This window comes from Carcharodon carcharias, chromosome 12 (genome assembly GCF_017639515.1).
Source record: "Carcharodon carcharias isolate sCarCar2 chromosome 12, sCarCar2.pri, whole genome shotgun sequence".
NCBI lineage: Eukaryota > Metazoa > Chordata > Chondrichthyes > Lamniformes > Lamnidae > Carcharodon > Carcharodon carcharias.
In genome coordinates, this window is record NC_054478.1 from 63397043 (window position 1) to 63414461 (window position 17419).

The 17419-nt window shown below is 48.4% G+C and overlaps 1 protein-coding gene across 1 annotated transcript in view; it reads left to right on the forward strand.

Moving 5' to 3' along the window:
• LOC121284686 (adenylate cyclase type 10-like) overlaps positions 1-17419 on the forward strand; it is a 254061-nt gene that overhangs the window by 152342 nt on the left and 84300 nt on the right. Inside the window, exons 24-27 of the mRNA XM_041200243.1 lie at positions 7645-7962; positions 13396-13661; positions 15316-15366; positions 15863-16012. Coding sequence (XP_041056177.1) covers positions 7645-7962; positions 13396-13661; positions 15316-15366; positions 15863-16012 — 785 coding nt within the window. The remainder of the gene's footprint in view (positions 1-7644; positions 7963-13395; positions 13662-15315; positions 15367-15862; positions 16013-17419) is intronic.

The following is a 17419-nucleotide window of genomic DNA, read 5'->3' on the forward strand; positions in this document are numbered from 1 at the left end:
ACCTTCCCATTACCCAAGGCTCAGCCCGGTTCCTCAACAGCCAACTGGACTGCCCGCTCCTCAAAGTCCATGAGATTCTTGAGGTCAGGCCGGCCCCCTCCCATCTACTCTCTCTCTCTCCTTTAGCTTTTCCTGCACAAAGAGAAAAGAGGGGGTTGAGAGCAATTGGTCTCCATGTATCTTTCTCATGCTTCCAGACTTACAAATAACCCATTGAATTGTTTCGCCTGTGCTTGAGGCACTGCAGGTTGTACAGAATCATTCTGGGGCAGGCCCCTCCAGAGTGGTGAGTCCATACAGATAGAGAATAAGGCTCACATAGGAATATCATTAGCGGTGGTTGTTGGTGCCCTCAGCACCTGACCCCCTTACCCCTCCCCCTCTCCCAAACAGCATCTGAGCTCTCTGTGTGGAAAGGTCTGGGACTCACAGTGGCCTCTCCACCTGCATTCTAGATGGACTGCAGTGGGGCTATGAGGCATCACCTTAACGCTGAGTAGCTCTTTTATGCAAGGGCCGAACGGATGGTGCCCTTGACACTGAGGCCCATGCCCCCTGTACCATTCATTGAGGTGGGTGTGAGAAATTGAGCAGCGGATGGTGTGGTTCATTCATTTGCGGCATTGCAGGGCAGTCCTCTGGTGGAGGCCCTGGGCACTCACCGCTGTGGAGACTTCCTCCCATGCTGAGTAGGTGTGATGGCTCGGCCTCCTCCTTCCATCCTCTGGGTGGAGTACAGCCCTCCTTGCCTCCACTGCATCAAGAAGGACTTCCAAGAAAGCATCACTGAATCTAGGGGCCAGAGGTCCCTGTGATCGGCAGGCCATCTCCTCCTTTAATGGTGGGTAAGCTGATACCTGGGCGCCTTTTAAGTATGGAGCCTGGATATGACAGCGGGACGTGTGCCATCCAGGCTGCCCTCCCACGAAGAAAGTTGGGACATCCCCGGCTGCATAATTAATGAGGCCGGCATCGTGCAATACAGGGACTTAGTCCTGGAATGGCCTCTGTGATTAAGATACCCATTACCTACCAAATATGTTTTCCAAGCTGTACTAGTGCTAATTAACTCATAGGTCCACATGCAGCTGCCTTCCTGTTGTGAATCTGCACACATCACACATAATAGCAGCATATGCCAGAGATGATGACTGTCCTTATATTTCTTTTGTTAGGGAAGCTGGAGGGAGGAGTTGGTCGGGTGGGGGTGAGGGGGGTTAATTTAAACAGCCCTGATTTCTCCTCTCACCATCCATCCATAACCAGAAAGGTTTTTAGATTTGCTTCCTCCTTTATAAGCGGTGACGCATTACCAACCCCTCAGTTTTGGTGTGATCCAATTTTTTATTAATAACCCCGCAGCAAACTCAAGATGAGATAACATCAGGGGCGTTAGTTTATTTGCATACACTCAAAAGGCGGTGGGGGGTGGGATTGCTATGTCGTGCCTTTGCACTCATACAGCAAAAGAGGGATAGAAAAATAAAGATTTACGGACCAAAGACCACAGAGAAAAGAATTATTGTTTCATGTATGTCCAGAATCAAAGTCCAATGGTGTATTCCTTCACAGAGGTCTGCAGGCAGAACTGATGCTGGATAATTTACTTTTCCTGTAGAGTTGACTTCCTTGGTGAAATAGACATGCAGAGATGAATCAGTCTTGGATGGTGGTACAGAAGTTCCAGTCGAAACAGTGTAGATGGGGTCAGGCTTTCAGCTCTTTTCTGCGCTGCCACTAGGTAGATGTGAAAATGGCAGACTGAGGTTCTTTTAGTACCACAAGGCAATATTATTGGTTCCACCAGCTAGGTGTCCATGTTCCATGAATCCCACCTCTCCATTCTGGTTTTGACAAGATGTGTGTATCCCTTTGCCTGGGTCCCTGAGATTGCTAATATTCCAACTATCAAGTCTTGAACAGGAGGTTGTGGGGTCCTTTGTCCTCGCAGACGAATCGGCTCCTGTTGCCCAGGCCTGGCTTATGAAATGTAGATGGCCTTTGTATAGTTCCCTTTGAATTTGGTCTTTACAGCCCACAGGGGATTGTTAGGGTCTCTTCAGAGATAACGAGGTGTCAGTTTCTGTGAAACTGCCATATTAGCTTCTATTGTTTGACACAGATAGACAGACATAGCTACAGCCATTTTAAAAAGGGTCTTTATCCAGTTTGTAAAATTTTACAAATTAGCCATGATGATATATATATTATGTACATATATATATATATTCTAAAAATATAGAGTGTGAGGTCTTAGTCCCCTGACACTTTGCATCTAGACTAACTATGTTTTGAAACTTCTACTGTTCTATACAGTTCACACCTGATGTACACAATAACCATAATTATGCTGCCTTGCAGAGTCAGAAGCTGGTAAAAATAAGAAATCTATGCTTAATCATTGTGCATTTGAAGATGGATCCCTGAAATCTGGATCTTTAGGCTCCACTGCTGGGTGTATTAATTTCTCCACTCTCTGTGAAGGAATGGCATTCTCTTCCACCCCCAGGTCCTATTTCTTGTTAGTGCTCAGAGCTTCAACCAGTGTCAACCATTTTGATTCAGTAATTACTTAATCCTGAGTGGGTGACACAGGCAAGTGCTTGGGCAAATAAGATCCCATAATGGAGCTAGTGATTAAATGGCAAGAGTTATGGATGTGACCTGGTGTTCATTGGAGTTATTGTTTTCTCCAGTGCAGTCCCTAAGATATGAAACATGAAGGAGTTTGTCTAGTTTTGCATCATGTTTTTTTTAAAATAATTCATAGTGGGATGTGAGCATTGCTAGCAAGGCCAGCATTTATTACCCATGCTTAGCTGTCATGAAAAGATGGTAATGGATAACTGAGCAGACTACTTGCTAGGCTAAGGCCAGAATTTTCCGTGCCCACTAGCATTGGGCGTGTTCGGTGGTGTGAGCAGACAATATGGTGAGAAGGCCAAAGGTTGTTTTCACAATGTCATGAAATCAGTTTGCAATCGTCTGCTCAGCCTGTCGATGGTGGGTCGCGTTCCCTGCCATCGGACTTCGGAAACCTCACTGTAATACATCTGCATATCATTATAAGGCCAACCTGCCAGACTCATTCCCCCTCACTGGATCATCCGCCCACGTCGGCAGAGAAACACGCCAGTGCAGAATAATCTTGACAACTGTGAAGTGCAGAAGTCAGACTTACCGCAAGGGCCTTGCTCACATCATGGACATCCGAGGAGCAGAAGATGCTGGAGCCTGACAGCAACAGGATCCTGGAGGAATGTCCACGGCATGCTGGGTGGATTCTCATGGACATGGCTCTGCTGCGACGTGGCTCACATAAGTTGGAAAGTCACAGTTGATTTCACAATGGATGATGGTCGAGGGGGTGGGAAAGGAAGAGCAAGAATCAACTGGGAGAGGAAGCGGTGTCAGGGGGGTGAGGTTGGGAGGGGGGAATGGAAGTGTCAGGGGGTGAGGTTGGGAGGGGGAGGAATGGAGGTATCGGGGGGGTAAGGTTGGGAGGGGGAATGGAGGTGTCGGGGGGTAAGGTTGGGGGTGGGGGAGGGAGTACAGGGGAGGGCGGGGTACCGGGTGAGAAGACAGCAACTGTGGAGGTAGGTGTAAGGGGGCTGGAATGTATAAGGGAAGGAGCTTGGAGGGGGAAGGAGTGTGGAGACGGGAAGGAGTCAAGGGGGAGGAAGGAGTGTCGAGAAGGGACGGAATAAGGATGGAGGAAGAAGTAAGGCTGGTGGAAGGGTTCAGTAAGGGGCAAGGAGTAAAGTTGGAGGAAGAAGTGAGGGTGTCTGAGAGAATCAGGAAGGGGGAAGGAGTAAGGCTGAAGGAAGAGGTAAGGCTGGAGGAAGGAGTCAGGAGGGGGGAAGGACTAAGGATGGTGGAAGAAATAAGGGTGTCTGAGGGAGTCAGGAAAGGGGAGGGACTAAGTATGGGGGGGTCTTGTGAGGGGTGGGGGGAGGTGGTTGATGACTGCCTCCTGTGAAGCAAACTGAGGATGGGCATGGTATGAGTGGATGGTAAGAATGACCAAGAGCAGAGTGAGACAGTAGGGTGGGAGGGTGAGTGTTCGACAGTAACGGTAGAAGAGACGATGAGGGTGATTAGTGGGGTCTCGGAAAAGGCAAGGACCCTGGGGGTGGGAAGGAGGAAGTCAGGGAGGTGAATGTGGATAGGGGTGGGATTTTCAAGGAGGAAGGGAATGTGCATGATCACCTGGACACCCCGAAGCAAAAGGGTTGTGGCTGGTTGGTCGTGGAGGGGAGGTGTAAGGCGATGCCAGGGGGGTCAACTGTGATGGGGGGAAGCAAATGGGTGATTGGGGGAGGGGAAAAGACAGGGAGGCTGACAAAATACCAAATCCAGTCTATACTGTCTAAATCGCAAGTGAAATGAGTCATGGTGGGCGAGATCAGGTGCTGCATGGGAGTGTGATCAGTGGGTGGGTGGAAATGCAGGTCCGCTCAGATGGACAACTGAAAGCAAACCCCAGCAGGCAGCATTGAAAATGCTCAGGACATTGAGGTGCGTGTGATACGTAAAAGATCCATATGCATGGGAGAGTGCTTGCACGAGGATCTGAAAGGCCATGCCACACACACACTTTTCTCTCCAGCATCACTCATTGGCCGGCTGCTGTCTCTGCAGTGACAGAGGACGAGGTTGAGGTGCTAACAGGCTAAGAAGACTTGGAGGAAGAGGACAGCCTCTGAGATTCCTGAGTGGATGACCCAGGGGTGTTCAACTGCCGCTTCTCCCTGCTTTGGGTGCCCGAGGGCCCTGGCCTGACTCCTTGAGGGAAAAGAGCATCTGGCGGAATGTCAAGGTGCCTCATTTCCCTCTTGTGTTGCCACTGCAGGAACTCACCCATGGCTCCCACGATGGAGTGTGGGTCTGCACACATCTTTGCGTTCTCCTGGACCAGGGTCTCCATGGCATCCGCCATCCTCCCCATGGAAAGCTCCATACACGCACGTGTAAGCACCATTTCATCAGAGAGCAGGCGGATGGACTCCTCAGAATTGCGTGCCACTTTGTTGAGGATTTCCAACAACTCTGCATGATGTTCCCATGCCCTCTGCTGACTCTCCACCACGAATTGGAAGGACAAATTTAGAAGCTCGTCATCTGACTTGGACCTCACAGATGCCTGATCCCCAGCAGTCCTCCGAGTGCCAGGGAGCTCTCATGAGCCTGCCTCCTGCTGCTGCGGACATGTGTCCGTGTGGTGACCACCAGATTGTGAACCTAAGCCTGCTCTAGATCTAGATTCCACTGAGGTGTGTGTCTCTGCGCAGGTGGAGGGTGCAAGTAAATACTGTGACGGATCTATCAGGCTGCTTATTCCCAGCTGTCCAGTGGAGGAGGTGTTCTCTTGGCTGGAGGTGAGGACCTGGATGGAGCTGAGGGACTGGCTGGCTGAGGGTGTTGGTTGCTTGGCAGAGCTCCCTGTGAACCAAAGTAGAGATAATTAGTGGATGGCAGCAGAGTCAAAAGCAGGAGGGAGAGCACTCACAGTTGTGTTGAAAGGGATGATGTGGTGCAGGATCCTCACAAGGATCCTCACTGCCAACCCCAGTGTCACCACAGGCACAGTCCATTCCCTCACCGGTGAGTGTGATGGCACGCTCCTCAAAGTGGGTGAGGGACCTAATATGGGTCACTCCACCCACAGTCTGGGACCTCTCCCTGCTGATGTGAGCTAGCTTCTCCTGCATGAAAACAGATGGAGAGAATGTGAGCAGGACGCATGGCACTGCGAGGAATGTTTGTGGTGAACAGAGCCATGGACAGGATGAGGACGTGAGCTCGAGACGGTATGACCCTGATGGAGATGTGAGGGTGTGTGTGAGAGTTAGTGATGTTGTCCCTTACGGTGTAAGATCCCTGTGGATGTGTGATAGGTTTGTGAGTGTGTGAGTTGAGAGTGATGAGGAGAGTGAATTACCTTGGCCGAACAGATGAGACCATTCATCCTGTAATGTTACTGGGTGGCTATCCTTTTTTGCAGGGCGTTGGCGCTGACCACTGCTGCCACTGCCTCCCAAACCTGATTGGTCACGCCGCTGCCCATCCTGCGGCCAGAGCAAGGGTACAGGACATTGCGACGGGCCTCCACAGCATCCAAAAGATGTTCCGGTGACACTGCAGTCTTTTTGCCTTTCATGGATATCTTCCCTGCAGTAGTCCTGGGCTGGAAGCACTGAGATGTGTGTGCACGGCTGGGCTTTAAATATGGCGCTCAGCGTGATGAAGTGGCGAGGTAATGGCGTGTGAATGAGAGCCTGCCTGCCATGGACATCACGTGTTTCCCAGGAATGTGTAATTAATGCGGTGGATTTGGGACAATACGACGTGAAAAGCTGCCATCACAGCCAGCAGGTAAAACTTTGTTTTACCTGCCCACTACCGCACTTAGTGGAAATCTGGAACAATTCCGCACTAAGAGTCAGCCATATTGGTCTGGAACTGGAGTCACATATATGCCAGCCAGGGAAAAGATAGTAGTTTTCCTTCCCTCAAGGATATCAGTGAACCAGTTAGCTTTTTACCTGAAGAAATGGTTGTTAAGTGTCGGAGGACTGCAGTACTTCAAATAGACTACTCGAAGCTGAGACTATGGACGGAATCACCCCAGATTTGCACAACGTGTGGCAGCAGGCGGGAGAAAAGCTGTTTTGACCGCTGGCCACAATGGCGGGTTTTTGTGCCATATCACCTCATTCCCATCTCATAATAATGCAGCCACAGGAAACACGCCGTCTTGCTGGCGGAAGGCCTCTGATTTACCCGCCTCATCATTACCCCACTGCTTCCTCATGCGGGGCACCATATTTAAACTGTAGCTGTATGCACACTCTCAATGCTTGCAGCCCAAGACTGCTCCGGTAAAGACATGGTCCCTAAAGCCAAGAAGAACGCAGCTCCCCGATTCAGTGATGCATCCCTGGGAAAACCTTCTGGGTGCTGTGGAGGCCCGCCACGATGCCCGCTGGCTGCATGGGGCCCATCAGTCTCACCACACTCTGCCTTGAGAAACAGTGGCAGAGATGGTCAGTCCCGAAGTTGCACACAAGAGGTCAGCCATCCAGTGCAGAAAACGGATGAATGATCTCATCCATACCGTCAGCGTAAGGCAACCATCTTAAGAATTCTCTACTTTGCTTTGAACAATAGAATGGAATATTTTACATCCACATGAGCAGGGCAGATGGTTCAATGTTTCATCCAAAAGACAGCACTTAACAACAGTGCAGCACACCCTCAGTACTGGACTGAACTGAAAGCCCAGATTATGTGCTCTGTACTGCACTGAAATGCCAGTTTAGATAATAAAAATCCTCTACAACTGCTACATTCCCATTCTCCCAGACAACCTTTCTTTCCTTTCCTCAGGTAGCTCTTAGATTCAATGCCACAGTAGCATGAATCAATCAGTGCTTTGCCTCTTATTTATAAATATAGGCATTGAAAAATCTGTTTGAGTTATCATCACTATTATTTTATAGAAAAAAAGGAATAGGATATAAACCCAAACTAATTCCAAAGTAATGAAGTTTATTTAAAAGAGTAGTGGACAAGTTCAAATTACTGTTAAGGTTCTATCGAACAGTATTGGGTAATAAAAATAATGAATATTTCTACTTTCAGAAACAACTAAAGAGAAAAATACTGTCTGGCAATGCAAATTGATGCGATTCTGCATTGCCCTTGTGCATGAAACAGCTAATGATCTGTGGCTAAAGGAACAGAAAAAGTCACTCCACATGAAGTGCACTAAATTTCTGGAGAATGCAGCTCGCAAATGCAACAGCTGTGGAGAAGGTGACTTTATATATCAGCACCGAAAAATGGTCACGTTTTCTATTGTAGAAACTGAAAGTGCCCTTCAAAGACGAAAAGAGCTATATGGTACAGCTAGCCATGCAAACTTACGAAGTGATTCTCCAGGTGGAGAAAGTCAGCAAGGTAATTAAAATCTGCAGGTAAAACATTAAATAAATTATGCAAATAGATAGAGATAATAAGCAAGGAAAATTTTGAATTTGATATGACCCAAAATTCAGAGTGCACATTGTTTGCAATTTTCAGACTGTTTAGAGGAGCATTGAACTTTCTCTGCAAAAAGATTTACTCTGCATGTAAAACAGGAATGTGCATTACTCTCATTCCATAAAGCTATTACATAAGAGAATGCTTCCCAAACTATTTTCCAACATGACCCCATTTTAACACTTTAAAATTTACCTGACCCGAGGCACTAGCAAAAATGAAACAGTGATATAGCAGCATGGGAACATTCGATATATAATCATTAAAATTTGCGTATTATAGATCTACAGTAACATCTTGGACAAAATTGTTACCTCAGCGGGCGTGCGCCCAACCCGCTCGAGCGTAAAATGACACTTGTTGACGTCAGGCGAGTGTCCTGACATCAATGCAGTCATGTGATATTTTGGTCGGCGGGCGTGCACGGGAATCGGAAGGACACCTGTGGACAATTAAAAGGCCTGTTAAGGCCATAAAAGTCTTAATTAACTTACACTTTTCACTGCCCGTCCAATCTTACGGTTGGCGAGCAAGCAAAAAGGCCAAGCAGCCTTTGCTCGTTTTAGGAAACATCATCCGCGGGCGAGATGAGGTTTCCAAAAGCAAATAAAAATAAAATAAACATTTTAAAATTTAATTAATAACATGTCCCTGCTGATGTGACAGAGTCACATGAACGGACATGTTTTATAATATTTTATGAGCCTTTATTTATTTTTCTGAAAACTTTTCATTTCCTTGAGGCAGCTCTGTGCCTCAATTTGCACTCACACTCTGCCCCCGCCCCACTACCCACACAGGCAGTGCTGAGCGCTGCCCCTTGCGTTTCACACTGGGTGGGCCTTAATTGGCCCGCCAGCGTGAAATCACTGTCTGGCCCTAAACGCGGATGGCAGTCGGCTTCCCAACTGTCCCCGCCAAGCCCGCCCAACAAAGGCTAAATTCTGCACCATTTTGTTACAATCCTTGTAGAGGCTGATATCTTTTAAAAGAAAGGAATCCCCATGACACCAACAGAAGGAAAACCGATGTGCAAGATTTAACTTTTTAAAGCCTTTACTGTAACAAACCAACTAAAATCAACATAATTCTATACAAACACTAATTACAGGCAGAGTATATTTCAAATAAAAATGTGGATTTCACTTTAAAGAGTCAATACCAACAAAGATGCACCTCATGTAGTTATAAGTACTTGCATCACTTCCTGCACAAATGTGGCACCATGTGCAAGCTCACAATCTTTTCAAATCAGCCTTTGGTGTGTAGGATCTCCCACTTCCCACTCAATGAATTTTGCCCTTGAGGCACTGTCACTGGCAGCCATATTCTATCCGAGGTTCATGGATATGGTTGACACCCAAACAGCACACACTGCAGAGCCTCCTTAGCTAGGTTCACAACAGTCTTGCTGGTACAGAATCCTAAGAGATGCCTTTCTCTGACCACTGTAGACAGCCTTGTTGGCTCTGGCAAAACTGTAATAGCAATAGTGTTCTTGTCCAATCCACAATACCTGCTTTCTTTGTCTTTAACTTTCTGTCCTTTTTAACTGTATTACAGATACAGTGCTTTGTAAAAGTATTGGTTACCTCAACTTCAGTTTCAGTTCTACACACAGATATCTTTCCTTTTGGGCTCCAAGATCACTTGAAATTTGATATCCAATTAGCTGTCTATTTCCTTTATGCATCCACTCTATGGCAATCTAGCTCAACTGAGCACTTCTCAGAGGTTTAAGGACACATTGCCAGAATTATCTTAAGACATTGGTCTTAAAGAGGATATGACCAAAAGAAAGCACAGGCTTTTCCCAGAAGTACAAGGGTCATCACAACATAAGTATAAAATCTGATTTTTTTGAACTAATTATTTGTAAAAATGTTTTATATGCACATGCAAATTATCCATTCTGGAGATTAAGTTCATTGATGGGTGGGCTAAGTGGTGTGTTTTTGAAAATGTCTTCATTTATGGGATGTGGGCAATGCTGGCTAGGCCATCATTTGTTGCCCATTTCTAATTGCCCTTGAGAAGGTGGTGGTGAGCTGCCTTCTTGAACTGCTGCAGTTCCTAGAGTAGGTATACCCGCAGTGTTGTTAGGGAGGGAGTTCCAGGATTTTGACCCAGCGACAGTGAAGAAACAGCGATATATTTCCAAGTCAGAATGGCGAGTGGCTTGGAGGGGAACTTCCAGGTGGTATTCCCATCTATCTGCTGCCCCTGTCCTTCTAGATTATAGTGGCAGTGGGTTTAGAAGATGCTGTCTAAGGAGCCTTGGTGAGCTTCAGCAGTGCATCTTTTAGATGGTACACACTGCTGCTACTGTGCGTCAGTGGTGGAGGGAATGATGTTTGTGGGAGGGGTGCCAATGAAGCAGGATTGCTTTGTCCTAGATGGTATCAAGCTTGTTGAGTATTGTTGGAGCTGCACTTATCCAGGCAATAGGGGAATATTCCCTCACACTCCTGAATTGTGCCTTGTAGATGGTGGACAGGCTTTGGGGAGTCAGGAGGTGAGTTACTTGTCGCCGGATCCCTGGTCTCTGACCCGCTCTTGTAGCCACAGTGTTTATATGGCTAGACCGGTTTGGTTTCTGGTCAGTGGTAATTCCCAGGATGTTAATAGTAGGGGATTCAGTGATTATAATGCTATTGAATGTCAAGGGGACTCTTGTTGGAGATGGTCATTACCTGGCACTTGTGTCGTTTGAATGTTACTTGACACTTGTCAGCCCAAACCTGGATATTGTCCAGGTCTTGCTGCATTTGGACACGGACTGCTTCAGTATCTGAGGAGTCATGATGGCACTGAAGATTGTGCAGTCATCAGGGAACATTCCCACTTCTGATCTTATGATGGAAGGAAGGTCATTGATGAAGCAGCTGAAGATGATTGGGCCTAGTACACTACCCTGAGGTACTCCTGCAGTGATGTCCTGAAACTGAGATGATTGACCTCCAACAACCACAACCATTTTCCTTTGTGCAATGTATGACTGCAAACAGCGGAGAGTTTTCCCCCTGATTCCCATTGACTCCAGTTTTGCCAGGACTCCTTGATGCTACACTTGGTAAAATGCTGCCTTGAGGCAGCCACTTTCACCTCATCTCTGGTGTTCAGCTCTTTTGTCCATGTTTGAACCAAGGCTGTAATGAGGTCAGAAGCTGATTGATCCTGACGGAACCCAAACCGAGTGTCAGTGAGCAGGTTATTGCTAAGCAAGTGCCGCTTGATAGCACTGTTGATGACCCCTTCCATCACTTTACTGATGGTCGAGAGTAGACTGTCAGGGCAGTAATTGGCCGGGTTGGATTTGTTCTGCTTTTTGTGTACAGGACATACCTGGGCAATTTTGCACATAGCCAGGTATATGCCACTGTTGTAGTCGCACTGGAGCAGCTTGGGCTAGGGGTGCGGCAAGTTCCGGAGCATAAGTCTTTAGTACTATTGCTGGAATATTGTCAGGACCCATATCCTTTGCAATATCCAGTGTCTTCAGCCGTTTCTTGATATCATGTGGAGTGAATCAAATTGGTTGAAGACTGCATCTGTGATGCTTGGGACCTCTGGAGAAGGCCAAGGTGGATCATCCACTTGGCACTTCTGGCTGAAGATTGTTGCAAGTGTTCGGCTTTATCTTTTGCACTGATGTGCTGGGCTCCTCCATCATTGAGCATGGGGCAATTTGTGGAGTCACCTCCTCCAGTGAGTTGTTTAACTGTCCACCACCATTCACTGCTGGATGTGTCAGGACTTCAGTGCTTAGATCTGATCCGTTGGTTGTGGAATCGCTTAGCTCTGTCTATCACTTGCTGCTTATGTTGTTTGGCATGCAAGTAGTCCAGTGTTGTAACTTCACCAGGTTGGCACCACGTTTGTAGGTCTGCTTGGTGCTGCTCCTGACATGCCATCCTGCAATCTTCATTGAACCAAGGTGGTAATAATCGAGTGGGGGATATGCCAGGCCATGAGGTTATAAACTGTGATTGGCTACAATTCTCCGACTGCTGATGGCCCACAGCACCTCATGGATGCCCAATCTTGAGTTGCTAGATCCAGTCGAAATCTATCCCATCTAGCACAGTGGTAGTGCCACGCAACACGACGGAGGGTATCCTCAACCTGAAGGTGGGGCTTCGTCTCCACATCTGTGATGGTCACTCTTACTGACACTGTCACAGGCAGATGCATCTGCGGCAGGCAGGTTGATGAGGATGAGGTCAAGTATGTTTTTCTCTCTGATTGGTTCCCTCACCACCTGCCGCAAACCCGTCTAGCATCTATGTCCTTTATGAATCAGCCAGTTCAGTCGGTGGTGGTGCTCCTGAGCCACTCTTGGCGATGGAGATTGAAGTCCCCCACCCAGAGTACACTCTGCGCCCTTGCCACCCTCAATGCTTCCTCCAAGTGATGTTCAACATGGTGGAGCACTGATTCATCAGCTAAGTGGGGGCGCAGTAATCAGCAGGAAATTTCCTTGCCCATGTTTGACCTGATGCTATGAGACTTCATGGGGTCAGCGTCGATTTTGAGAACTCCCAGGGCAACTCCCTCCTGACAGTGTGCCTCTGTGTTGCCACTTCTGCTGGGTCTGTCTCTCCAGTGGGACAGGACATAGCCAGGGATGGTGATGTTGCTGTCTGGGATGTGATTTATAAGGTATGATTCCATGAGTATGACTATTTCAGGCTTGACTAGTCTGTGGGACAGCTCAAGCCCCCAGATGTTAGTAAGGAGGATTTTGCAGGGCTGGGTTTGCCATTGTTGTTTCTGGTGCATAGGTCAATACCGGGTGGCCGACCTGGTTTCACTCCTTTTTTTAAATTGACGTTTTAGCAGTTTGATACAACTGAGAGGCTTACTAGGTCATTTCAGATGGCATTTAAGAGTCACATTGCTGTGGGTCTAGAGTCACATGTAAGTCAGACCAGGTGAGGACAGCAGATTTCCTTCCCTGAAGGACATGAATGAACTAGACAGGTTACGACAAACGACAATGGTTTCATGGTCATCATTAGTCTTTTATTTCCAGATTTTTATTGAATTCAAATTCCACCATCTGCCATCGTGGGATTCATCAAACCCTGCGCCCCCCCCCCCCCCACCCCCATGTCCCTGGGTCTCTAGATTACCAGTTCTGTGACAATACCACTATGCCACTGCCTTCCTACCGGGCGGTGGGGTGGGCTCTTGCACTCAATTGCACACTTGGTACCTCATTAATTATGCATCAGCGAGCTGCTCTCTGAATCACATGAAGGGGCAGGCAGCGATTTATCCTCCCCACCATCACCTTATGGGGTCGAAGATCCACCTGAACACATATATTCACTCTCTGCAGTCCAGCTGTTTGGTCTGCACATACTGAGATGGCGCCCAGGAGAAAGAAACCATGCGCTCCCAGATTTAGCCACGACTCCCAGATGGCTCTCCTCAACGCCATCCACAAACTCTGTAATATCCTCTTCCTGAGGGATGGAACCAGGATGTCCACCAATGTCACCTCGCTGGCTTGGGAGAGGGTCGCACCGGAGGCCTGTGCTGCTGGCACCCAAAAAAGAAATGCCCTGCAGTGCAGGAAGAGGATGAATGATCTAATCCACTCTACCACGGTAAGTCAACCTTCTGCTCACTCCAGACTCACACTCTAATAATGGCATTTGGCACTCAAAGAGTTAAGTTCCTCAGGGATCTCACACTATTAGCAGAGGAGACATCAGCACTGAATGTCTCATACACACCTTAACATTACCACCTATCATCCTGCACAAACAGCATCTTCAGCCCTTACTGTGGAGGGCTCAGCACACTCAGCAGGCATGCATGCTTCCCAACCTCTCCTCCGCTCCTTCTCACCACATTCCATCTATCACCTTCATGCAGGTCAAGCTGGCCCACAACAGGAGGGAGAGATGCCAGATGGGAGGAGGGACAGTGGACATCCAGGAGCTCATTCCCCTCAAGGAAAAGATAGCCAAGTTGGCAGGGGAGGACAGGGACCCCTTCTGTGGCAAAGGTGAGATCAGCCTCCCTGATCAACTCAGTATGGATGAGAACTCCACTAGTTGATCACATCTGACATTCACATTGAGTGACGTGCAATGTTGCATTCTGCCTTTTCATGAACTACTCCTGGCTTCTCTCTCTTACAGGCACCAGCAGGCCCAGAAAAGGGTCCAGCCAGCTCATCAGCCCCAGCCCCCCACCCACCTCAGATGAGGATGCATTTGCTGAAGACCCGTCGCTGCATTCACCTGCACCCTCCACCAGTGCAGAGACACACACCTCGGTGGATGATAGATCGAGATTAGGCTTGCAGGCACTTTCTGGGGAATAACCCCCACTGGCACAACAGTCTCCACAACCGTTAGAGGCAGTAACAGCCCAGGTCTCTGGCACACGAAGGATTGCTGGAGATCAGGCACCCGCTGATTCTGAGACAGATGATGAGCCTCTGGAACCGGCTATGGCACAGATGCTGGAGATGTTAAAACAGGCGGTGGAACATCAGGCAGAGTTGTGAGAGGCAGTCAACAGACTAGAGTGAAGGATGGAGGAGTGTGTCTGTGATGTCATAGCTCTGACATGCGAGCACCTTGAGGTCACCATGGGGAGGGTGGCAGCTGCCTTGGAGACCTTGGTCCAGCAGGTTCTGCCGAATTTGTGTGTGGACCTCCACTCCATCGCTCCAGGCATAGGTGGGATCCATCAGTGGCTGGGCAAGTGGGGGATGGGACACCTTGGCCTTCCTCCAGGGGCCTCTTCTCCTCATGGAGTCAGGCAAGGGGCCTTAAGCAGCCAAAGGGAGGAGGACCATCAGCTGCACACCCTGGGGCCATCTACCCAGGCATCTTCGAGAGTGTCCAGCTGTTCCCAAGACCCTCTGTCTTTGACCCAATCAGCTCCAGTTCCACAGGTCAAGGAGGGTGCACCATCCCCACAGCAGGAGACCCAAAGCAGGTCGAGGCCCTCTAAACCTCAACCCTTCTGAGGAAGTCTGCCAAGGTCATCACAAACAACAGGGCATAGCAATCTGCTGGCTGCCTCCATCTATGCTGCAGATGTTGGGGATGCACCTAGATGTAGCAGTAAGGTAAGAAAAAAATAAATACTGAGAGCACAATGGTGACATGGGTGTAAATGCATTTTGAGTTCATGATAATTGTCTCATCATGTGAATGCCTCTTGCATATGAATCTTTGGGCCCTCTTATTACGAGGGTGACACAAACTCCCACTCCGTGATTGCTCTCTTTGTGTGCCTCAGATTCATGTGGTGTTTAGCAGACTCATGTTAGTTTCTCACCCCTTGTGTCATGTAAGTGTGATGTGTCAAGCCAGATCCTGAAAATCACTGCTCATTGACATTGATCCTTTAAGCCTTGCAACACACCATAGAATTAGATGTGCACATGAGCATTGGAGGGTTAAATGTAATGTTTCTTCAACACTGACCTGTGTTCATTGTGAGTGTGAAAGTACATGACCTAGAGCCTTGGTCTCCAAAACCATGTGCAAATATCTGTGGTCACTCAAAATGTCACCTTCAGGTGGCAACAACTGCAAAATGTGCAGCTGATGCAGGATGCACGCTGGTGTGCTGCCTTTCACCTCACATACGAGCTATATGTAGCTTTGGGTGCTGACCTCACAACACTGCGGGCTTTGTGATCCTTGAGGATTACAGGTCCAAGGCCAAATGCTGACCTTGCTTGCGACATCACTGCTTGTTAAAGCCTTTCCAATCACTGGCATGGCTCTAAAGGACAGGAGAAATGCACTCAGGCCCCCTTGCCTGGTTCTTACTCCTGCAGGAACCTTGTGGCTATCAGTGTGTCATGGGGAGGTCTCCTGTGTCGCGCTGCTGCAAGGACATCTTCACATGGAAGCTGACCATCATTGCCCTCCTCAGGTTCCTGCCCTTCCAAGTCCTCTTCATCCAAGGAAATCTCTACCTCCTCCAGGTCTCCCTGTGGCAAGTGATCTCCCCTTTGAAGTGCTAGGTTGTGCAGTGCGTAGCAGGCCATGATGATGCAGGACACCCTCTCTGGAGAGTACTGCAGAGGTCCAGACAGCGGAAGCACATCTTCAGGATGCCACTGGCTTGCTCAGTGATAGAACTTGTCACAGAATGCACCATGTTGTATCTCCCCTCCGAGGCACTTTGTGGATGACACATGGGTGTCATGAGCCATCTCTTCAGCGGGAACCCCTTATACCCTGTAAGCACCACGGCCTTTCGAATACCTGTGGCACCTGGGAGTGACTCAGGATTTAGGAGTCATGAGAACTCCCAGTATACCTTGCACAAACGTGCATGATCTGTGTCTGATGATCACAGACCAGCTGAACATTGATGTCCTGTTAATTAAGGTAAGGGGCTGCTGCCAGGGAGCTCTTAAAGCTACATATGTACAATTGATCACACCCTGCACTGTTGGGAAGCTGAAGATTGCTGTAAATTCTAGAAATCTAGCAGCCTGGCTAGCTTCATCCAATGTGAAATTTATATAATGTTGAGCCTTACTGTAAGGGCATCCGTCACCTCCTTTATACATTTATGTGTTGAGGCCTGAGAGATGCTGCATAGGTTCCCATTAGATCCCTGGAATGAGCTGCTTGCAAAAAATTTGAGTGTGGTGGTGAACTTCAGGGACACTGTCAGGGGATGGCTTCCCTGTCCATGCGGCGTCCGATCCTCCCATAGAATGTGGCTGATATGAGCCACCACATCTCTTGACAAATGTAGACGTGCGCAGCACTGTCTCTCGCTCATCTTCAAACAGGAGAGTCATCTTCGGTGTACCCTTGGTCGCACCAGTCACTGCTGTGGGATGGGTCTGACCTCCTCAGCCTCTGCATCTTTCTGGGGCACCCTGGATCATGCACCTCAGGCCGGGGCTCTGCTCTAAGGTGTGTTGGATGGTACCAGGCCCTTCTTCTCCTCCTCAGTCTAAGCACTGCTATCAAGAATGCAGCATTGGGGGCAGCCTCCATTCTCCAATCCTCCTCCTTCCTGTGGATAGATAGTTCTAGGAGACAAATGTATCTCACCCACCAATTACAGACTTCCCACCCCAAGGCAGAAAGCCATTGTCATGCCCTGGGGCTGCACTTGTGCTACCTGCCTTTCCCTGTTCCACCCTTATAGCTGAGGTACTCCCTCATCAATCATAGGTATCTAAGAAGCCACCCCAACAACTTGCCATCTCAATCCCATAAATGGTGCAAGAGGGTCATTTTGAGGATCACAAAAGGCACTCATACACTGCCTGGTTGGATTTGACATTATCTCTGCCTTGCACTTTTGGAAAGATTGGATGTTTTGTGCACTGTGACCCATGTCAAATGGACAATGCAGCTTGCAGGGT